The 24,432-nt window shown below is 40.3% G+C and overlaps 1 protein-coding gene across 2 annotated transcripts in view; it reads right to left on the minus strand.

Annotated features, from left to right (window-relative positions):
- Positions 1-5,618: 5,618 nt before the first annotated feature.
- plxnb1a (plexin b1a) overlaps positions 5,619-24,432 on the minus strand; it is a 72,906-nt gene continuing 54,092 nt past the window's right edge. For both annotated transcript variants that reach the window (XM_039604342.1, XM_031728260.2), the window contains 21 exons: positions 24,015-24,151; positions 23,760-23,933; positions 22,851-23,085; positions 22,501-22,743; positions 20,852-21,028; positions 20,582-20,730; positions 20,381-20,481; positions 20,081-20,298; positions 19,591-19,769; positions 19,432-19,498; positions 18,271-18,417; positions 17,132-17,306; positions 15,603-15,706; positions 15,354-15,438; positions 14,623-14,795; positions 11,812-11,972; positions 10,620-10,767; positions 9,662-9,726; positions 9,058-9,133; positions 8,759-8,833; positions 5,619-7,979 (listed from right to left, as the gene is read on the minus strand). In XM_039604342.1, coding sequence (XP_039460276.1) covers positions 7,875-7,979; positions 8,759-8,833; positions 9,058-9,133; positions 9,662-9,726; positions 10,620-10,767; positions 11,812-11,972; positions 14,623-14,795; positions 15,354-15,438; positions 15,603-15,706; positions 17,132-17,306; positions 18,271-18,417; positions 19,432-19,498; positions 19,591-19,769; positions 20,081-20,298; positions 20,381-20,481; positions 20,582-20,730; positions 20,852-21,028; positions 22,501-22,743; positions 22,851-23,085; positions 23,760-23,933; positions 24,015-24,151 — 2,994 coding nt within the window. In that variant the 3' untranslated portion in view covers positions 5,619-7,874. The remainder of the gene's footprint in view (positions 7,980-8,758; positions 8,834-9,057; positions 9,134-9,661; positions 9,727-10,619; positions 10,768-11,811; positions 11,973-14,622; positions 14,796-15,353; positions 15,439-15,602; positions 15,707-17,131; positions 17,307-18,270; positions 18,418-19,431; positions 19,499-19,590; positions 19,770-20,080; positions 20,299-20,380; positions 20,482-20,581; positions 20,731-20,851; positions 21,029-22,500; positions 22,744-22,850; positions 23,086-23,759; positions 23,934-24,014; positions 24,152-24,432) is intronic.

Consider the following 24,432-nt stretch of genomic DNA (forward strand, 5'->3'; position numbering starts at 1 on the left):
GTTGGGTGTGTGTGATGTGAGATATCAAGAGGCCTGTCGACCTCACGTGAATAACTGTTAATAGTCAGATGACACATGATGGCATCGCGCCTCCGTGAAATTTTCCATCTGCAAAGCACACGAAACTATAGCTGGAGTGTGTTTACTGTGAGAATGTTTATATTACTGAAGACAAGATTTCTGAGTGTTAAAAATGCATGCATTTGCTTTGGGTGACACAAAGGTGTGATGTGGCAATACTGCAGATAAAAGCCCAGTGAGTCCGGCCTCATTCACCTGCTATTTCCAGCAGATAATCTGAAGTGGATGTTATCCTGCTGTGTCCTGGTCAGCAATTTTCATGCAAGTGACAAGTGTCATACTTTCACTTTCCAGTTTTCTTCAGTGTATCTGTGGACCCACAAACAGCAGGTGGAAAATAAATGATGATATTTCTTCCTCTCTCTACTGGATAGTAATGAAAATGCAAAATATTCCACGTTGATGTCTGCTAATGGTACTTTTCTGCATTCGTAGTTTATGACAGGATGTCATGAAAAAGCAGCCCCAAACCAGGACAGAGCTGCCACCGTGTTTTATTCAGGACTGCAGACAATCCTAACCTCCCTCCTGATGATATTATCATACTTCAGCCTTTAGTCTCAGCCAGTCGTTCACTGAGACCGTTTCTGATGAAGATCTCTCTTTGCTCCTGTCTTTGCAGCATTTTCTTTACTTTTTCTAAAGGGCATAACTTTCAGATACTGTTCATCTGCTGTAGATCGTTTTTAGGCCTGAGACTTCTTTGTCCTCCACTTGTCTAGTTTCCTCAGTTCTCTTTTTAAGGACAGGCTGCACACGGCAGCATGGTGGTTACCTCATAGTCCTGTTGCCTCATAGTCCTGAGTTCAATTCCACCATCAGGCCGGGGGCTTTATGTGTGGAGTTTGCATGTTCTCCCCGTGTACTCTGGCTTCCTCCCACAGTCCAAAGACATGCAGTTAGTGGGGAAAGGTTAATTGGAAACTCTAAATTATCCATAGGCGTGCATTTGAGATCAAATGGGTGTCTATGTGTCAGCCCTGTGACAGACTGGTAACCTGCCCAGGATGTACCCTGCCTCTCACCCCAAGACAGCTGGAATAGGCTCCAGCCCCCCCGCGACCCTGAAAAAGGATAAGCGGAAGTGAATGGATGGAGGCTGCACACCATGCCGACATGGTTTTCAGGTAATAGCTAGTAAGAACAGTTAATAGTATTTTTGGTGCAAAAATGCTATTTTAAGTCTGTCAAGCTGTTATCTTTGGCATTTTTCATAGATTCCAAAGATTGTAACTAAAGTAATGGGAACAAATTATATGTTTTTGCAAAAGGCTGCTAGTAGGTGCCAAAAGATGTGAACTTTGCTAAGGTGTTTGTTATGTGCTGACACAATATGTGTCTGTTTAAAAAAAAGTTATAGTGCAAAAAGTAAATCAATTGCTAGAGAATAGTAGGTAACACTGTAAACATTCAAGCCAAAACTCAAAATCTTCTAAACACTTGTTCTACCAGTTCTGGTCCAAAACAACAAACTCCATCTGCACTGCTTTCCAGCTCAGGCCACCAAACGCTCAGAAGACCATGGAGCCCATGTAGAGATTCACAGGTTCAGAATGTAAGATTAAGCCTACTGAGTACTTTTACAAATATAGGCTGTTATACTGATCTCTTGAAACATATTCCAAGCCTGGTTGGACTGCAGAACAAACAAAGCTCAAGCCAGAGCTTCTTTAAAGTTCTCGCTAGGCTGTTTTGTTGCACAGCGTCGGAGCGAGCAGGTGTCCATTCTTGTTTTCCAGCCCATCCTCTCATGTCCTGGTATTACTCTCTAATGTTGGTCCAATCTTAAGCCTAAAAGCCTGTGCTGGCTGTTACCATTCTCCAGTTTCACTGAGCTGTAATAACACACTTCCCACAGGAGCAATCGGTGTGTGTCTGTGTGTGTGGAGAGAAATCAAAATAGCACCTGCACAAATTTAGATCATTGGGTTAGTAGGGGATAAATAAATAGGTAAGAAAAGAGATAATGCAACAAACGTTTTCCTTAAAGTATACATACTAACTCATGCATTTGAGCCCCCTGCCCACCACAGACTGAACTGTGACCTGCTCTGTTTTTTGCTATGACCACAATCAGCCAGCCTGTCTTCGGTTTACAACTTGAAGCATATACAAAGAACGCACACATTAAATATCTTCAGGGGTGACTACGTTTCATCGCCCGCCTGCCACAAGAAAACACCACACTGACTGGCAGCTTAAGTATAGAAATACTTAGTAGTTTTACTGACAATCTGAGCAATCATACTGATTGCTGCTATCTCTGTGTGAAGCATGGTGTGGCATTACCAGCTATATGTGACAGGTGCTCATACTCGTAGATTTACAGACGTCTAAATATGGAGTCTCTATCCTGGATTACTGATGACAGGAAGCAGTTAATATACGAGCTGACACTCAGCTACTGCACTAATCGCTATCAAGAACCAGGGACTTGTCACAGGGCTGAAGGGATGCGGTTTAAAAAAAACAAAAACAAAACAAAAAAAAACGGGTCCAGTCAATAACACTGAAAGTGAAATACATTCTGTATATTGTTGAGTCTATGATAACACTGTGTTTGATACACTCAGCTTCCCAACAAAGGCCTGTGGCTGCCACCTGTTTAACATTTAGACAGATAAAGTAACCGATCTCACTAATAGCAGTGACAATAACTGAACTGGATCTGTGAGCTGGATCCATCCAGGTTTTAACGCTCTCATTCTAGAAATAGCTCATCTTGCAATGGAAATGGGACTGTGACATGTTGGCTGAGACCTGAGTATTCTCTGCTACAATACTGCATGAGTACTAGACACGGACCCAAGTGTTTACCACACACTTGGTGAGGACAGCATTTTCTTTACTTTTTCTAAAGGGTCTAAAGGGTCAGGTCTAATATCTCTCCATCATCTTCTGAATATCAAACTTTCAACTTGCTCTCCTCTGATACTTGGTCCTCTTTTACTCCTGTTACATTACAAGACATCAGAGGCCTGCTTTGTCATATAAAACAGACTTCAAGCCCCCTTGATGTCCTTCCATCTTCACTTTTCACTAGTGTGTTTGATTCCATTGGCCCCTGTATTGTGGAAATGATAAATACTTCTCTTCATACTGGCTCAGTCCCCAGCTTCTTTAAACAAGCTATTGTTGAGCCAATATTAAAGAAACCTCACCTGGATCCATTTCTTCCTAACAGTTATAGGCCAATATCCAAATTGCCTTTTATATCGAAAATTTTAGAAAAAGTAGTACTAGAACAACTTAACTATTTCCTGGATAAAAATGCTGTTATGGACACTTTCCAGTCTGGTTTTCGTAAATTGCATTCCACTGAAACGCCTTACTTAGAGTATCTAGTGATATCTTGATGGCAGCAGACTCTGGAGAATACACAGTACTGGTCCTGTTGGATCTCAGCTCTGCTTTTGACACTGTAGATCACAGTATCATGATAAATAGACTCGAGAACTTGTTTGGGATTACTGGTGTTGTTTTAAAATGGTTTATATCATATCTGTCTGAGAGATCTTTTACTGTTTGCATGAATCATGTCACATCAGAATCAACAGTTTTGCCGTGTGGGGTACCTCAGGGATCTGTCCTGGGTCCAATTCTCTTTTTACTTTATGTATTTCCCTAGGCCAAATTATTAAGTGCTATAAATATATCTCCTATCATCTCTATGCTGACGACATCCAACTATACTGTTCCTTCAAAATGTCTGAGTTTTATAAATTGTCTAATTTAAGTAATTGCCTGACAGAAATTAACTAATGGTTATATGACAATTTTCTCCAACTAAACTCTGATAAAACAGAAACTCTAATTATTGCTCCAGACCACATGGTCCCAGAAATTAGACAGCATATCAGCTTCTTAGACCCTTATGTAAAATCAAGCCTTAGAAACCTCGGTGTCATATTTGACAGCTCGATGTCGCTTGAGCAACATTCTAAGCAGCTGGTCTGAAACTGTTTTTATCATTTACGGAATATTTCTAAACTCAGACTAATGGTATCAAAGCTTGAACTTGAGATGATTATTCATGCTTTTATTTCTTCTCGTTTAGACTATTGTAATGGCCTTTTTACTTGTTTTAACAAATCAGCCTTAAATCGTCTTCAGACTGTGCAGAATGCTGCAGCACGACTCTTAACAGGCACCAAGAGAAGGTCGCATATCACTCCAGTCTTGGCCTCCCTTCACTGGTTGCCTGTAAATTTTAGGTTTCATTTTAAAATTTTAGTTCTAACCTTTAGGGCCCTACATGGTCAGGCTCCCCAATATTTATCTGACCTGCTGAAACCACATACATCTTCTCGGGCTTTAAGGTCATTAGATCAGAGACTGCTGGTGGTACCCGCAAGACTTCGTTTTAAAACTCGTGGTGATCGGGCCTTTCAGACTGTGGCACCACGGTTGTGGAATTCTCTCCCACTGTCTCTTCGCTGCACGGACTCCATTGATTCTTTTAAGAAACAGCTGAAGACATTTTTATTTAGAAAAGCATTTGATTAATTTCCTCTTATGCTGTTTTTATAGTTTTATTGTTTTACATTGTTTTATTTACTGTTATATTGTTTTTATATTCCCATTTCCGGTGTTGTAAAGCACTTTGTGATTTTTATCTGTGAAAAGCGCTATATAAATAAATTTTACTTACTTACTTACAGTGTGTGGGACTAAAAGTGGAACTTAACACTTCACTACTAAAACCTGCTGTTTCCCCAACAGCCAGTCAGTCCCTGCAGCCTGCCCCATATTGAAATGTGTAACTGTAGTTTACACGTCTTTATTGCTAATTAATCTCTTTGTAACAATTGCATTTCTCTCTATATTTTTCTGTAGCTCATTTCTCTGTATGTTGAGGCTTAGGGGTGTTTGGGGTAGGCCGTTTCACGTAAAAAGTGCACCAACAGGCATCTGCAGCATTCATGCTGATGTTACTTTCACCAAATCAATCTGATAAGCTGAACCTGTTGATTGTATTTGTGTTGTTAGTGCCTTTTTTGAGCATTTTATTGGAATTGTCTGATAAATGACAATCCAAGAAGTCAGCGAAATTCTAGTATTTTATTTGTCATGTTAACTAACACTAAACAGCAGATAAAAACTTGTTAACCTCAGCTGCTCTTCAGTAAATATGAATTGTGTTAGTTAAAGTATGTGTTAGTGTGATAACCATCTTTAAATGTCATAGTAAAAAAAAACTAAAATAAAAAACAAAAAAAACAAAACTGTGGCTATATATATATTGTGCTGGCTCACTAGCGTCTGGATAGATAAGTGTTCAGTTACAGTGTTTTACTGAAGAGAGAATCACATATACTAAAACTTTTGAAATATTTTAGGATCCTTACCTCAAATTATAAAAAGGCACCTTGTAGTGAAAATGAACTAGACATGAATTAAACTGAACTGTACAAGTGAACCATATTTGCTCCAGAAAACACATCAAGATCCTCTTTCATTCAAAAGAACCCAAAATTCACTCATGTTCAGAACATATTTACACACAAATTTAATAATGCAAAAAAATGAGACTTCTGTTAACATCTGGACCTGTTTATTGCATCACATTAAACTGTTGTTAGGTTCATCCTATCTGTTGGTTAGAGAACGCTAAAGTCATGATTACTTAGGAAAAGTATGTACAGAACAAACATCAGAACTGAGCTTTGCTTACACAAGCAACACCAATGCGCATGGTAAAAACAAAAAATCCTGTTCGTTTGTTTTTTTTAATTTACAAGATAACTGCTTGAAACATTTAAAATGGGTCCAAAATGTTCAAAAATAATCAGCATCTGAGGACAACTGGATTTGAGTTTGAAGTTTGAAACTCCTCAAATCCAACTCGATGTACAAAAGAAAAACAAAAACATCTGAATGTGACGGGAATAAATGTTTCATAGATCTGTAAGGAAAAATCCAACAACATATGCAATAAAATAAATAAACAATAAATTAAACTGGGAAAATAAAAGGATTCTCACATGAGGCGTGGCAAAGCAACAGGCACCTTTGTTAGGCAATTACAATGTGTGATATAAGTCTCAGAGATGAGCTTTTTCCCCTTTTTGTAAAGGAAAATAAAAATGACACGTACACCGACACCAAAACAGAAATGCTAATTAAACGACCTTAGGAAACAGCTGCTTGGTCAGTGTAAAAAGATTCAGCAAAAACATATTTTTCCTGAAACACTGAATTTAAGCAGTGGTCATGTGACCACAGAGAAGAGAAAACAGGTCTTTATGAAAATATATATAAAGTAGAGCCTGACCAATTTATGAGTGGGCCGATGTCGTTAGCCAATATTAGCTATTTACAGATCTGTTGGTGTCAGGATTTATAACGGCCAATAAATGAAAATTAAAAAGTAAGTAAAACAGAGACGGGAGAAACACCATTCAACTATTTTATGTAGTGACAGTGTATCGATTGGTGACCCGAGGGCACTCTGTAAGGGTTGGCAACGTGTTTGGAACGGCAGACGCAACAATCAGCTGATCTATGCAGGATGACTTTAAATGGAAAATTAATTCATCATAGTTTAGTGTACAAATCAAGAATTCATTTAGTTTATTCTACATTTTATTTTATTTTTTTTGTTTCTCTATAACAACCTATGAGTCACCTCTAAAATCAAAAGTAAATGACCCCAGTATTTGACATTTCTAAAAATGTTCTTCAGTTCTTTTGTGCATTTTATTTTTAATATTTTTGCTTTTATTAGTTAAGTTCAGGTTTGATCTCTTATAGATTTTGTCTGCATGTAGTTTAACTTGTGGAGAAGATTTGACGGATTGTTCTTAAGTCAGCTACAAATGTCTTTGTCAAACTGCTTTGCGTCTGCAAATAAAAGCAAAGATTGAAAATGAAACAAAATTTGTGAAACGTTACCTGAAAAAGAAAATTCCCCAAGCTGTAGGTTATCTTTTAAAAAAAAGCAGATTGAGAGCTTTTATAAAACATTAGTCTGAGATTTAAACTAAATTAGGCAGCAGCTACAAATTACAGTAAAAGAACTGGTAATGACGAGTTTAAAAAATGAAATATACCCAGTGAACCCATCCAATAACAGCTAACTGAACACGACAACAGAGTAAGACTTGGAAGGTTGATCTCAGGAAGGTAAAAACAGAATGAAAACATACTTCAGATTCAATAAGTGGTAACTTAGACCACTGACAGTGTCATTATCAATTTGTAAGACTTTGAGAAAACATGGTAGAAAACTCCAAAGCTGTTGGTGTTTAAGGTCAAATCCTCCTTTTCCCTTTTGCCACTTTGTTTTGTCTCCAGCACACTTAGATTTTCTTTTTTCCCACAACAAATCTACCTTTAAACTCGGGGCAGGAATGTTCTGTGCAGTTACTCTGAAAAATGTCCATCGAGAAAGAGAAAAACACCCAAAATGATCTCGTTTGTTTTGTTATTAATTTCCCTTTAGGTGACTTAAACATCAGAAATCCAAGGTTCAGAAGAAATTCCTTTGTTTTGATGTGCTCGGTTTCACATTTTCTCAGTTTTTTCCCCTCCTCAGCGATGTGGCGCTCTTTTTGCTCCCAAAATGAGACAAAAGAGGAGTGTAAGTGTACACACCGATTCAGCACAAGAAACATGGTCAGTGTCAATGAGCATCTCTCACCTCACTAACAATTTAGTCTGTCAAAATGACAGCAGAATCACAGTATGTGACCAAATAGTCCTTTTTCTTAGGGAAAAAAACGTTTTCTTCTTGTTTTGTTTTTTTTTCCAAGGAGATGTTAAGAAAAGTTTGTCTATCCCAGCCCTGGAAATCATAGGTCTGTAACCTTGTTTTCAACGGCAGCTGCTATCTGTTGGAGCCTGTATCCAAGCTGCATCTTCTGAGCTGTGCAGTCCTCTTCCAGAGCTGTGATAATCTGATAGAAGGTGAAAAGAGTTCAATTAAAATTCTTACTTAACATATTAAAGTTAGCTCATTGCTCTAACTTCCTTGAAAAGATTTCACTCCTATAGAAGCTTCTCATGCTTGGGCTGCTAGCAGATTGCTGCCGTCAAGTGTAGTTTGTATTGAAGACCCCAACTTGTCTGCAAAAACACGCCATATACTAGCCAAGCTGTAGGAAAACCTGAAACAGTGCAATGCAAACCAGAGGTGGAGAATCCACCCTTTCAAGGTTAAGGATATTCCTTGGTGCATATTTGCAGACAAGACGGCATCTTCCATGCAAACTACAGACAACTTTGGAAATCTGCTAGCAATCAAAACGGTTCAGAGAAAGTTTGAATCAACTGGTTGGGAATACACGTTTTCCTTTCAGTGGTTGCCAGATCATTGTGGACTTGTCTCTAAGCCTCTATGAGTGGAGCCTTGAGCGTACAGTGTGACACATCCAGAGATTCAAATTATAACAAGAACTACAAAAAGCAAATACTGTTTCTGTTGAGTATTTAATGCTGTTTTGTATGAGACAACTGTGGACTTCAGAGATCAGACATCCAAATATTTCAGGGAATTCAATCAGTTTTTCAATCAGTAACTTGAGCTACACTCCTGACAGTTCATACATATGCACATAGCCAACTCTTTAAGTAATGATTACATGAAATCGCTGTCAGCTCTCAACTAGTAAATCTCTCCTCTGACAGCATACTGTGCAATGCAAGCAACATGTTTGCGTATTTTTGTGATACTCACCTGATCGTAGTATTTGTTGATGTACTTGTAAAGTTCATGTAAAGCCACGAGGCAGTTGACCTCAGCAGCGTAATTCTGTTCAGGGAGAGTAAAAATAGAGAGACGAAGAAACGTCAGTGGTGGGAAGCTGTTAAAAACTGCATCGGTTGCTATTCATATTTTATTTCAAACTGCACATCCAGCTTGTTATTCTCCCAGCCAAATGGAAACTTCCAGGTCCTAAAAGTATTTATGTGTTCAGCCATTGTCTAAAAAAAGGTTACTTTGACTAAATGGGAAAACAAGAGTAGGTAACGTACACGGGAGAGTTCTGCTAGGGCCGAGTTCATCTCCTGGTCACTGGCAGAGATGGTCTGACGGATGTCTGCGTAGTACCTGGAGGTACAGGGAATCACAGATTTTTACATTAAATCCACAGAAATTTGAACCCAAATGCAATAGAGATGTTTACCCCTAATAGCTCGCCACTCTCTCCGCTGATTACTGTCAGTTCATTTTTGATTTGTTTCATTTTAAATAAGAAAATATGACAAATTATGAGTCTATGGTGTATCAGTGGGGAAAACGTGTAGAGAAAGACCACTGAAGCGATCCTTTTTAAATGCAGATCAGGCTAATAAGGCTTCAAAAACAAGCACATTTGTTACCTAAAATCTTGTCTAGCAACACTTTAATATTTCAGCAGGGCGACATGCCGAGCTTAATGTGCAGAAGGTAGTAGTAAGTGTAGCAGTCTGCTCTCAGACCATCCATGCATGGAGCCTCGCGGGCTTAGTCTACCCTCTGTCTGGCGCTGACAGATCGTCCTGGGCCTCGCTCTCTCCTTCCACCCCTCCCTCCCCTCTCTTCCAGAGTGTTTTTTATGCCTGGGGTCAGTGGGACGACCGGCTGCCATATTCTTACCTCTCCACCATCTGCTTGTAGCGGGGGATGTCTCTGGCATACAGCAACTTGTTGATAGGAGAGTCCTGAGTAAGGAAGACAGATGTCACATAAGAGTAACGAGGCATGTAAAACAAGGAGGAATAATATGCACAAATAATTTTGTTGATGTCAGCATGCACTGGGTACAAAACAAGGCTGCAGGGCTCATTAGACTCACATTCCTATTACACACAAGATGATGTGTAATATCTGATCCTTGCTACATATTATGTGTTAAGTCTTAAGTAGACAGAACCCAGCCCAGACTATCAGATTTGGTCATTTACGTACTGAGGAAAACTATACGATGCTCCTTTATGTTTAATTAGAGTCGGCTGTGAATCAGTCAGGTGTGAAACCCTCTGACCATCACAGTTTGAAAGTGTGCAATTGTATATTGCAGGATTAAGACACAGGATCTTTGGATCGTAAAAAAAAGTATTTTTTACATCTCTAAAGATTTTGAAATGTCCACAGTGAGACAGTCTAGGAAAATGCTCCACAGAAAAAGCACCCAACAAACAGCACACTAATAACAAGGTGTGTTATCGTCTCTGAGGTAAAAAGAGACCCTGGTTAACCTCTAAGTAATGAAAGGCTTCTCTCACATCCACTATGGGGACGACTGAAGTGCTATGAAGACAAAAAGTGTGCGTAGCAATGCTGCAAGGAGGGTCACAGCAGACACAATTGCTTAATTCTCTGGAATCTAATTTTGGGACCATCCTAAAATGAAACATACATAATTAACACAGGGCTCACAAACACAAAAGGATATAACTTAAAATCTAATTCAAATTCATTTTTTTTAAAAAAAGGGGGGGGGGGCAATCCATAATAATCTACAAATCAATGTCAATGTGCCAGAATTGGCTAAAAGGCTATTTTTCTTCCCTCTGTAAGTGTCTCAGATTTGTTCTTTACAAAAGAAGCTCACCCGTCCCAGTTTATGGTCAGCTATGGTGCAAGAATCCATAAAGGTCTGAGCTATGACAGACAGCACAGCATCCACGTGGTCTGACGTCTGCACATCAAAGATGAACTGTGGGTTCTTCAGGATATTGATCCAGAACCGCAGTGGCAAGCTGTTTGGTAAGGCAAGAAAGAATTTACACATTTAAGCAGTGATTGTAATGTAAAAGTAAAGTTATACATCAGATTTTAAAAAATGCTTCAAATGCTTTTTTATGCAGAAAAAGAAAGAAGTGCAGGTTCTTTACTGGTGCTTTCACCCTTTTTGTTTGATTCTAACAAACTCTGGTGTCCTGGGCCTTTTTGTTCAGTGTATCTGGGATGTGGTGAAAACTCAAAGATCAAGTGTGGTCTAAACTAACTGCTCTGAGGAGGTTTGGTTACGGCATGAATCAATGAAGATCGGCCATAACATTTATGCATATTATGGCTGACTAGATAAGCCTTAAAGAAATGGCACATATAAATAATCGCCTCATCCTTGAGTTATTGCGTTAACAAGCTTGCACGAAAATATATTTTACACACTCGCTGAAAGTGTGAGAAACATGGTAAACACACAGGAATGGCTGTTACCACCAATAAGACAAACATACAACACACTTCTTTTTGTGTCCTTTGTATATTTATTTGTCATTATTCACAATATGTAAGCTCCACGGTCTGTGAAATCATCACCACTTTTTCTGGTGCGCTCTTTACAAGTACAAAGAAAACAAATAAGATGCAGCCAAGTGCAGGTGGACCTACTGTCAGTAAGTGACAATGGGTTTCCCCGGAAGACCCACATAGCAGTGATGTATACAAAGCTGACAAAATCTAAGATGTCAAATGTTCCTCGTGTATCAACCAAATGCTTCAAAGTAACAAACAGTTCAATAAGTCTCTGGCAAGGTTCATGAGCCCTGGCAAACCCTGACAAATCTCTGCTGTTTCCAGAAGATCTTCAAGTAAAGTCCTAGTACAGTAACACCATAAAACCAGCTGTTGTCCATATGTTCTGTGTGGGGTGCTTCTTCAACCTCTGGATGGATGAAATTCCCCTTGAAGTATATCTATGCTGTGTTTCATATGTCCCACGGCCCATGACCCATTCCTGGCTTCCAACTCTGCCTCTCAACATCCAAACCCAATGTAGGAGTCTGCCACCCAGTTACCTGTTGGTTTTCCAGATGTGGATGGTCTCCGGGTCCGTGATGTTGTGCTGCTGAGCCTGCTCATCCAACAAGTCGAAAAAGTATTTGACAGCTAGAGGTACAGGACGGCTGGTGCTGAGGATGGCGGTGAATAAATCATCCACAAACTTCTGCAGAGTGCCCTGAGACAGAGCAGAGAAAACGACAGAGATAAATAAACCATGAAACAAAGAGGGGATGCTCTCTTTGAAGGGGCACTCCACAGATTATACACATGAAGCTGAGTTAAGGTGCATGTGTCATCTAACAGTTATGTAACATTTCCTGACGCTCTGAACAAGCCCACGTCTATTTTTTCCCCATCCCAATGTCACAGGGGGTTTTCTCAATTTGGATTTAACCCTTTACCCCTTGAAAGCCCAGAGGACTGACCCTTGAAGCACCTTTCTGAACTCAGCGGTTTCTGTCATATTTAATAAATAAGATTCTATATTAATGGTCCATGGAATAATGAACCATGGTGTTTGGTGCAAAAAATGAAAACTAGCACACGAGGATGAATATGCAGGGGGTTAGGTCAACCTGCTCTAAATCAGTCAGAAATGTGGCTTCAGGTGGTTAATATCAGGAAATCAAACTTGATTCATGTAAAATTCAATTTTCTGGAAGTTTCTACTTAATGAAATCCATTTTTTAAAGCAAAAAAAAAATTATATGCTGTACACAAGTTTGATCACCATCTTCTATATACAGGTTATGCTTAATAATGAAACAGTGAATTGTAGGAAATACAGGATCTTATGTTTCTTGAGCTTTAAATCTAAAACTGAAAGTGCATTATTTTGACCTCTAATGTACAGAATTTGACAAATAGATTTTTTATTTTTGTTTGTTTGGGGACTTTTTAAAGTCTCCCATCATGGATGCACAATTATAAATTCTTGAAACAATTCTGCAAGTAAGCAGCACAGGCATACATTACAACTTATGCAATATATTGTAAGAATAGACTATCGTAGTATTAGGGATTTAGTTGTATTAACGGTAGCAAAGCATTATATTCATTATTCATTTAAGTAGGTCATAGGTCAAGCTGCTAAACATTCACACATAAAGCACATAGAACTGGTAGAATAGGTCAGAGGTGTGTGTGAGAAGCAGAGACGACAGAGCTGCTGTTAGTGGGATAAGGAGTTGGTAAGCCAAAGCAAGGAGAACACAGTGTGCGTGGAAGTGGGCAGCAAGGATACGAGATAGGGAGGCAGGAGATAGAAAGGGACCAGCAGGCACCTAGTTTTCAGAGACAAAGGTTGTTGCTGCTGGGACTGCCCCAGTGGATTTTGATGTCAGGGCCTGACACAAAGTACATGTAATAAAATTAATTGATTGTTTATTCTGAGAAAAAACAGGAATGGAATATTACACTGTTCTATGATGCATTATACTGCTGATTTAGAAGAAATGCTGTTTGTGTAGAATTATGACCTCATTTCTCTGATTAGGGAGAACAAAACATACTAAGCAGGAAGCCAATGTCGTAACTTAGGCTCACAGAGAGAGAAAGAATGTGAATGCTTAGTTTGGAGGGGGGCCGAAGCTGTAAGAATGTGAGAAACGGTCAGACACTTCAAGATTTTGCCAGACACCCTCCTGTGCAAATCTCCCGTCCGGACGTTTGTAATGCTCAAAGTGTTGTATGGAATAAAGAGAATTGAATTGATTAAAGTGATTGTTGAATAAGCATTAAACACAGAGTGTTGTTCTTCCTTCAGCCCAAAGATCAGAGAGTTTGGGTATTTAACGATACCATACGTTTATTTTGTGTGTTCGTCTTATCCTCACTTCATTCATCTATTTTCTTAACCCCTTAATTAGCTCAGGGTCTCCATGGCATCTGTCATGGAGTGAGAGGCGTCAGTCATTCATCATTGGTGACAGTATCACACTGATAAGGAACAAAGAAATCCATTCTGCTTCCTCTTGTTTTTTGATGCATCAGTATAGCAGCTCCTCACATGCACATTCAAGGTGTGCAGAGGTCCAAAGCTGGATGGTATTTGTGTAAAAGGGGTGGTTATATGCCAGAGCCGCTGACATGAAACTATGGAAACATGTTCAATTAAATATTAATGTAATAGCAACGACAAAAACAAGCCAAATATTTATTCGACAGTTGTCTTTCAGCATAATCCAACATGTAGCTTAAACCCACTATGCTTTTTGTTCCCAGTTTATTCATTGTTCATCATTACTACATAATGTGTTGGGTCAACATACATTATAAAGATAAATATTTCATGAGCTCTAAATAATTTAGACTCACGCTGGTTCCTAACTGACAAAGGTTTCTCAAAATAGTACCATGCCATAGTCACGAAGGCCACCATGTTCACATACTCAGTGTTGGCTGGCTCATTAGGAAAACGTGGAACATGAGCAAATATGTTTTTCAATTATGTAATCTCTGGGTGAAAAAACGTAGATTTGTTGGATTGTATCGAGTTTAGCAGGTTTTTGTGGCATCTCCTGTGTGAACACGTCTCTAATGTCTCTGCACATCACACCTTCTTGCTGCTGACTCATTTCATATTTGTATATCCACTGTGGAGAATCCACAACAAAACCACTACATTTGGTGTTCCCAGCTGTTTACTCTGCTGCCTGGAGGCAACACAAACCTGAATAACACTCAGTAACACATTTTGTTTATGAAAAATAAAAAAGAGGTATATGTACCGTGTGATGTGTGTTCAATTTAAATATACAAAACCTATTAAGATATTAGTGAGTGACCACCACCTTGTTGGTCCCCATTCAGACCATGTGTTTTACCTTCATGGAGAGCAGGCGCGTGAGGTAGATCTCGGGGATTGCTTTGGCTCGCTCCCCGCCCTTCTCCCTCACACTACCTCTCCTGTGCTTGGGCAGCTCGGACTCCTCGCTGGCTTTTACCAGATGCCACAGTCTCACGCCTCCTTCTTCCCCATCATCCAGCATAGGGGTCTCTGGTAGGAGGGGACAAACAGTTGGATGAGTAGGTGAGAAACAGGTCACTACATTTCTCTGTTTAAAATGTTTGTACGCTGGGAAAAACTGAGGTTTTTGTTCATTATTACAGCTTTTATTCCCCTCACAGACTCATCTTCACACCTAAGTCACGGCCACTGTAAAATAGGATATGCATAAACAGTCAAACAGCACCCTCCTCTGGTTATTTAAACTCAGTTCATCTGCTCAGAGAACACGCGTCTCAATGAAGGTCGCCAACCATTGCCATTAGATGCAGTTGTCTACACACAGACAGCAACGTATTAATGTAATAGAAGAAAATGCTAAAGAACAGAAAAATTACAATCCCCCACAGTGTCAGCTGCCCTTACTAACTTTATCTCTCTTACCTCTTAATTGGATTTGTCATGATTTGTCTTATATGGAAACATTATTTGTCAAAGCTTTGACATCACAACAACCTGACTGGTCGGCTGCACTGATCTGAAGCAACAATAATTATGACACAGTAGAAATAATACCAACACAGGGGTAACACATCATAATGAACTCACTCTCTCCTGGCATGTAATCGTGGCTGTCGTGGAGGTGATGTTTGTTGTTTCTGGGAACAAGGGCCACCGTTGCTCCGTCGGGGACCTGATTACACAGTCACATGACAACATTCACACTGTGATTAAAACGGCTTCCAACACTTTAATGAGTTGAGGTAGGTGTGTGTGTGTGTGTGTGTGTGTGTGTGTGTGTGTGTGTGTGTGTGTGTGTGTGTGTGTGTGTGTGTGTGTGTGTGTGTCAGTACTCACCTTGTAGTGCTGCAGTGTATTAAGGCGCTTCCATGAACCTTGCACTACTGATGTCAGGTCTTCATCTGATAGGATTAGGTGACCTGCAACACCTGCACGCCACTCTGAAGGGAGAAATGTTCAGGTAACCTTGAGCTTGTGCTTACAGCTGCAGAATTATGACAGTAAACTTTGAGGACTGACAAAAACAAAAACCCTCAGGGACCACACATCCACAGATGTTATTTCCTGGGTTGACTCTGGTAGACCAGATGGCAGCTTTGCTAGTTTAAAGGTGCACTGTGTAAAATGTCACAATACACATCAGTGGATTGCAGAATGCAGTTAGCTGAATTTGGTTTTCTTACCCATCACCAATTCAAGTGCATGATCCTAGCTACAGTGACTGTAATCTGTCACTAACTGCAGGCAGTGACAGATTACAGATGAACAGCAGACAAACATCTCTGGCCGCCAGTCTCCTGTTTCCCTCAACTGTCAATGTGTCCATGTCTATTTACTCTGGCGCAGGCTGTAAAATTTAAACAGATACGAGTTGATGAGCGCGTGACGTTCACCTCTCACTGATGACAGATGTTGAGGAGTTGCTGATGATATCCTGAACTTGTCTGTCAGAAAGTGCTGCTTTTACTGCCAGTGTTAGTTGCTCCTGCTATTCTTTGAAATGGATCTAACACTGCTGACTTGAGTGTGTGAGAATGACTCAAACTGTTTATCAGATGGAAAGTGTGATTTTCGGGACACTTGAGCTTAACATTAGCTGGAATAATATGATCCTATAACCAGCTATTGATGTTATTTAGCCGGTTCGTCGTCAGCTGTTCGGAGACGGGAGGGTCAGATGTGTAATCTGCTGACAATGTCAGGAATTAATGAGCATGTTGTTGCACATTTCTGTGTGTTAGATCCCTGACATCTGTTCAGGCTGGTGGCGTTGTCTCTTTTCCTTCGGCCTTTCGCTCATTTCTCTGATGATGAAACAGGTATGATCCTTCATAGCTTGAGTCCAAAGGTACAAACATTAAACAAAGTGTTTTGACTTCTATGGCACAGTAATACCTGCAAGTTCTCTTCTCCTCCACCTCTGATGTACTACGTATGTGGCTGGTCTTTAGTGACACACATGAAACGTGCTAGTTGTAGTGGCGATGTCCATCTCGGCCATTGTATTCAAGATGCCAGACCAATACAGCGGCTTCTGCTCCTATTAATTTTTATGGATTAATTCTAGGTTTATCACAATGTATGAATTTGTTGGAAGATGTAATTATACACTGGTTTCTACAGATTTAGAAGTGATATCTTTTCAGCGGATGCGTTTTCACCTTTTACTTTTTTAAACCACAACTGAGTGTTGTTTAGATGACTGGTGAGATTTTGTTTAATGTTTAAATACTGACTTGATGACAGTTGTTTTGTTTTCTTTTATGCACTTCACACATAAAAACATCTGCATCTCTATAGTTAAAATGTTCACATAAGAGAAGACTGAAACTGAGTTATGCTGTTGTGAAATGAACCTGACTCACCGAGATGTAACGAGTCGATGTGCGGCCGCTGAGAAAAAGATGTTCCCTTCCAGGTTTGTTCCAGAAGTTTCTCTTTCACTTGTGTGATGGTGTCGCAGTCCAGCACCTTAGCAGGAACCGTCTGCGCTGTGGTGCCGCCGCTGGCAGCTGCAGCTGGCATCACCACATTTAGAGTCTGGACAAATGTACACAAGTGCTGGTTATGGATAAAATGATAACACTGTAGGACACACAGCACTGTGGAGGAGTGTTTGAGTGTTCACTTGTGTGCAACCATCCACACTGGTTTGACTTTAAATTGTTTAAGCTTAAATCTTAACAGTTTGACGTTTACATTAATTTCAGTCATGTTTATTTTAAAGATGTCAAAGTTATGTGAAAAGTAAACTTTTCACAGGGAACCTAAGTACACCCCATTACTCAGTAGCTTGTAGAACCACCTTTAGCAGCAATAAGTCATCATTTTTAGCCTCTTTTTAGACTCTTTGTCCCACTCTCACATCAGGTCTTTGAGGTTAGTGAGCATTTTTTCCATGCACAGCTCTCTCTTAAGGCTCCATCACAACTTTTCAATCAGGTTGATGTCTGGACTTCAACTAGGCTACTGCAACATCTTGATTCTTGTCTTTTTCATCCAATCTGTAGCTGCTGCTGCGTTTGGGAGCACTGTCCTATCACATGACCCAATTTGAGGTTCTTCTGGCAGGAATTCCAAATAAGCCAGACTTATTCATCCTTTTTCTAACTGTACTGTCATCAACTTTAAACTGAGGAGCTCTTGAATTTTGTTCAGGTTTGTCTGACCGTTCTCACTTTGTGTTGAATTTCCTGATACACCCACTCCTGGAAAGACTGTTGTATTGTTTTTATGCAACCCTGAATGCTCCAGACCAAAGTGACAAAAATCTGCTTTTATAAACGTTCTCACACGTGTTGATGATCAATTTATCATCAACACATTGAAGTGTAGCCAACCTCTTAATTCCTGTGGGAGCAGTAAGGACGTACTTAGTTTATTAGCTTATTCAGTTAAATATCAGCATATGATAATAAACCAAATAGTTTGAGTTGTAGTGTTTCTATGAGTTTCTCCTTCCAACATTAACAATGCTGCAATCAAAGGACGTGTGTGTTCTAACCAGTGTGCGGTACTCCACGTCCTCTCGCAGGAGTCGGTTGTCGTTAAGTGTGTACTTGGCTTTTCCAGTCACAGCGTCCACGGGTCCCTTATCCACCTGGTGCTTTATTGCTCTGAACAGCATGTAGAAAGATTCCCCTGCTGATTCCTGGCCAGGCATGAAGAATTGATTCATTAAAGTGGTATTTCATACTTCTGATCAGTCACACTGTCTTACTGGTGAGCGACATTTGATCTCCACTGACTTTCTGTGAAATGTACTTTAAATACAGCACGTCTGTTCCTCCTGTAATGAGGTGTTTTAATGTTATAATTCAACAACTGAGAGCAGATTCATGCAGCGCTGCAGTTAGAACTCCCTCCTGCTTATTTGCAACATTTATTGGAGTATCTAATCATATGAAGATGAAGTTTTTAGCATCAAACAGTTGTGTTCCCATGGCATCTTCTGTTATGTTCTGTTACGCTGTGGGTACTATTTAACGACACTGCTTGTTGAGGAACCGTCAGGCCTCAAACTAGAGATTTAGATGGACTTGTCTTCTTGCTTAGTTTAGCACCGGAGCCTCCCGTTGCTCTTTAAAAAAGAAATCAGAAATTAAAGCCAGTTTTCTTTAATACTGTGAAGAGAATAGTACACACCATTGTGTGATTTTTTTTATTTTAGTCAAATTTTTGTTTTATTTCTTAGAACAAGAATTATCTTTTCTTTTTTCAGAATCTTATCAGAAAAGTTTTCTGATAAAACTCTAACACTGTCTTTTAGAGGAAGAGGAAGGGTAAACTCCACCAACTATACCCCTTAAAGGGTTAAAAAAAATTAAATAAATCAAATTGAATACAATTTTTTCTTTTAGAAAACATAAATGAATGAATGTTTCTGATCACCTTATTGCCAAGACTGTGATGTGCTTTTCAAAGGGAAGAAATTTCTACCAAAGTTGTTAAAAATGACCTTGAAAGCACAATTTTAGCAGATTTTCCCCCTTTTCAGGTTCTTAAAACATTTTCCTGACATAAAAACATCACAGTAAAGAGACAGTAAAAACCTTTTTTATAACTTCAAATAACACTATAGTAGTAACTGATGTTCGTCATAATTCACCGATGCTGGTGCCAGTGTCCAGCCAGCTAATGTTTGGTCAACCTTAAAACAACTTACCCTCAGAAACGTGAAGAGACAAATGGACATCCAGTTTGTCAGCAGCTTCTCAACAACTGATTCGGTTCTGGGAGAAAAAAATAAAACACATGTAAACGATCCGTGGATGAAAAATATCTCCTACTCGCCAACTAGGACAGGTTAAAAAAACGCCATCACCTCCTCAGCATCAGTTTGGGGTTCTTGGCCACATACTGTTCCACTAGATCATTGAGCAACGTCTTCAGGATGTCTGTGAAGTACTCGAGTTTACCGTGCAGAGCTACAGTCAGCAGAGAGGCCACGTAGGCCCGGTCCCTGGGGGAGAAGGTCCGCTGCACCTCGAGAGTGTGAATAAACTGGAAAAACAAAAAAAGGTGAGAATATGAAGTTACTTAATCTGTGTGTGAAAAATCCCGCTTGTTTCTGTCGAGACCAGTAAACCTTGGCAGTATAGCTCTAGTATGGGACCTCCCCGTCCTTCTAGTACATACATACAAGGCTGACATTGGAGAGTAGTAGCAGCAAAATAGAACCAACCGTGAATCAAGATGTACAATATGGATGAAGTCAGACACAAGGATGTCGGTGAGTTGCAAAGGGACTTGCTTAGCAAATGCAGGTAAATAAATAAATACAGATTTAATAAAAAGCAGCTGTGACGGCTTACCTTGGTGAGAAAAAGTTTACTGTTCAGCAGATTGGACAACTGAATCAGCCCTTGCTCCACCGTCTGCCTTCGACTCTCTGGAACATCCAGATCTCGTCTGAGTGGGGACTCCTGGTGCCCCGGGAAGAAAATGCGCTCAGCATACGTTCGGTAATCCAGGAAGGGAATCCCAGAGCCCACCAAATCACTGGACATGTCCATCATCTCTGTCATCAAGTCTAAAAAGAGGAATAAAGGTCTTAGTTTGGTCTTATTTTAAGAAGATGCATCCTCTAAAAGTCCAGAAGAAAAAGAAGTTACCTGTGAACTCCTTCTTACAGCGGTCTCTGACACTCGTCTCCAGGTTCTCCAGCTGGATCTGGACTTTCTTATAGTCCCTCATGGCCTGTTTGCTCTTTCTCCTGAACCACAAGCCATGATGAAGAGGCAATATTAAGGTCAAAACCAACCAATATGTTGATCAAATGAGAAACTGATGCTCCGTGAATTGAACATGTTTACCTGTATATGAGCACTATGATGAGCACAATGAGAGCCACTATGGATGCTCCAACACCGACTCCCACCTGAGCCTCTAGAGGAAATGTAGACTGTGTCTGGCTGTCGTACTCTACTCTGCCCAGAGAAAAGTTCAGATTTCCCATTTTCACCTGAAAAGCAGGTGAAAAAGAACAAGTTTAACACTACACCTAAAAATCCTAAGTCCTTACTATATGAACTTGAGAGGATTCACTGAACTCAAATTCACAGTTCTTTGTATCATGTACTCACTGTGAACTCAGGCAGACTGTCCACGCCATCCTGCTTCTTCCTACCTTTGACCGAGGGCTGCTGAGCTGGTGGCTCGCAGTACAAGTGGCTGTGTGTCAGGGTCTTCACTGAACACAGGCCGTCACCTATCCAAGCCTCCACCTCGCGCTTGGACATGGCTCGATCTAAATGTTCTCCCTGGATTAAAAAAACAGATTATGACTTTTCTAAAGCAGCTCTGACAAAACACAACAGCATTTCATGTGTTTAGTCAGAAGAAAACCAGGCTCTGGGGAAAGGATGTAATCTCCCTTTTCTCTACCACTCTCAGCTACAGCTTTCCATAAAATGTTATTATTATTTATATTTTATAGAAGGACATTCATATGATTTATTTCTCAATATGTTCTTTGAAATCTGAACCTGAAGTGGAAAGACTTACTGAGAATAGGAGGATATGCAGATTATATAAGACTTTGAGCTTCTAAAGCCTTTTGTTATTTAAAGATGTAGTTGCTGTGGAATTACAGGGATTATTTTACATAACCATCATCTTATCATTGCATTAATTATCATTTCATCAAAGTGTTTATTGAAGCTGCTGGCATTATGTTATAATTTATATTATAGGGGTTATCATAATCAAATATTAACATGTTTATTACAGGTGCAGTTATAACTACTTTAAAATGATTGAGTTAAATATATATGTATCATAACTCATATGCTGAGTATATTGTTACAGTAAAATAGTAGCGGAGCAAAGGCCTGAATGTATTCAGCTTCTTGTGGTATTTGAGTTTGCTTAGTTACAGGTGACGGAAGGAGGTCCAGTCCAGGGTGACCTCAAAGGCCTTAGGTCATCACCATATTCGGAAGAGTATGCCACAAGGAGGAACCTCTATGTTGCATTTAATTCTTAAAATACATGAATGTTCTGTACATGCAAATTATGTGCTTGTAAACGCAAGAAGGGGCGTTACAATACCCTGATGTTATAAAAGCAATCTAGAGTGTATTTTGGGCAGAGATGTACAACTGTTTTGCAGTTTACACCTCTCCACGCTGCGTGTATTCATTAAAATCAATTGTTTGATTGACCTCTTCTGGACCATCATTGTTTTACTCTCATCCTCAATTTCGAACCCGTAACATTGCATATTGTGCCCACAAGGAGGCAATGTATGCATACAGCATATGGCCTGAGTGTGACTTGAGAATGACTCCAGGCCACATGAAATAGAAAACACATTATATGCATTACTTTGTCAATCACGATGATCGTTTTTATGAATATTTTGATAGTGTGCAATTATTAAATGTGGGATTTATATGGGTGTTATCCAATTTCCTTTCCATATTTGGAGCATTCAGACAGCTATTATCATGCCTGCAGTGCAGTGTACTTCCAGGTTGCTTCTCTCAGTTAGGAACCTTACTAAAGAAACTGACTGTTAAAACTTACCACACTGCTGAAAGTAGTACAGAAACAGGAAATGACAGACCTGTCACCAGAGAGTTTTGTCCATCTAACCACAACAACTACTACAATTCATTGTTGGTGTTTTATTTTATTTTATTTTTTTAAACTGACATCAACAACACTGTGAGACTGTTTGTTTAACACAGTCTTGAGCAGAAACAAAGCGGTGCCAGTTCCCGTAACTCACCTCGACAGAGATGATGCTGCCGGGTTTGTGATGGTACGGCTTGCTGGGATCATTCCGGTTCAGCTTGTAGAGCGTGGGGTTGAGCTCATATCTGAAGGCTTCCTTACCCACGGTGTTGAAGTCAAAATGAAGGCTGTCCAACAGGAAGTGAACTTTGACCCTTGCATTAATGGCCTCTGGGCCCACGGCCGGGGTCGGGCACAAGATGAGGGAGGAGCTGTTCACCGTGCAGCGAGACTCGTACTGGAAGAGAGCACGGGGCAAGTGAAAAAGAAGATAATCCTTGGATGCATATTTTAAACAAAATCAGTACAGCAAATAATCTTTTCTGTACAATCCCATGAAGACACCTGTTTGACATGGCAGAGCGTCCCCTCAGGGCAGTCCGCCTCTGGAACAATCCTCCTCCATCTCTTCAAAGGACCCTGGTGATCCCGTCCTCGGTTAAGGCTTCCTTCTTTCTTCTTAACCACACTTCTCCGCCTCCTGGGAGGGAGAGTATCACGAGGACTGAGGGTAACCCTCATTTTTGGCTCTTGGACCACATCCAGGTTCTGACCAGAAACTGTAATGATTCTGCCTCCACTGTGGGGGAAAGCAGCAGGAGAGAAAATGAGTTCAGTGGATTTGTGTTAATTTAATAAGTCTGTCGTCACTTTTACTCAATACTGCAATATTTAATACTGAATTGCTTAATACCTTACACATGCATGGATACAAGTGTAATTTAAGGGGCTAACCCAGCCTGGGGTGAGCCTACCCCAGCTCTCATTGGGTGAGAGGAGCGGCAGACCACACCCCGGCCGCACTGACCGTCCATTACAGGGTTAACACAGAGTTACAGTCCTCTACTCACAATCATATTCACACCTAAAGCCAGTTTAGAATCACTAAAATCCCTAACATGTGGGAGGAGAACCCATGCAGGCACAGGGAGCACATGCAGAAAGGCCCCGACCGGCCAGCAGATTGGAAGTATGGACATTGTTGCTGTGACGTGACTGCGTTAATCTTGGATCGGGGCCTGTTTTATAAACCGTGTGTGTCCCTTTTCTATAGCTTTCTATAGGTTTGTTTCAAAAAACACTTTAGTTTCAGAGTCTAAAGAGAAACTAATCTTTTTAAGCTCACCAAATAGATAATATGGATGATGAACCATTTTACTGGTGATTCAGTAAAATTGATTTTATAATATTAAAAGCATTTTACTTGACTTCATTACTGGACTAGATGTATACAATTATATTACAGTTACGCACCTAAGAAAGCTTTTGGACGGAGCAGCCTTGGTGATGTTTGGGTTGGGGGTGTAATGATACACCGAGCCCTTCAGGTGGCGCTCTGCACCACCAAACCGCACAGTGATGCCGTGTTCTCCCGTCCTGTTGCTGCCTCGGGTCAGACAGCTGATGTGATCCTTCTGGATGTCGCGCCTGAGAAGAGGAACGTCTTTTAGATTTTAACCCATAATCAAATCCAGCAGCGTGAACAGCATTTATTCTGGAAGTGCTTACACATCACACGGTATTCCTCCAATTAGGACGCTGACTTCGTTCGTGTGTCCCGTCCTCAGTGCTTGGCCTGTGATGGTGAGAGAGGAGCCACCTGCTTTGGGCCCTCTGTGGGGGAAGATGCTGCTTAGTACGGGATTCTGGAGAGAGAAGAGAGATAAAGCATGAGACGCAAAGAATAAAAGTGTAATCGATAACTCGATACTGAGATGAAGATTTATAGGGAAGATAAAAAGAAAGGCCAGGGCATTGTGGGAAACACTGGTAGTCTGCCTGACGGCCGTTGAGGGTAGCAATTCATTTGCTTGTCATTTGCAAAGATGGTAGACTTAATTAAGTCTACCATCAGGGCTTCAGTCCTCCTTCTGCTATGTAAATAAGCAGATGCACTCCTACTGTATTGTATTGCAGTGCCTTTCTT

Source organism: Oreochromis aureus, linkage group 20 (genome assembly GCF_013358895.1).
Source record: "Oreochromis aureus strain Israel breed Guangdong linkage group 20, ZZ_aureus, whole genome shotgun sequence".
NCBI classification, from domain to species: domain Eukaryota; kingdom Metazoa; phylum Chordata; class Actinopteri; order Cichliformes; family Cichlidae; genus Oreochromis; species Oreochromis aureus.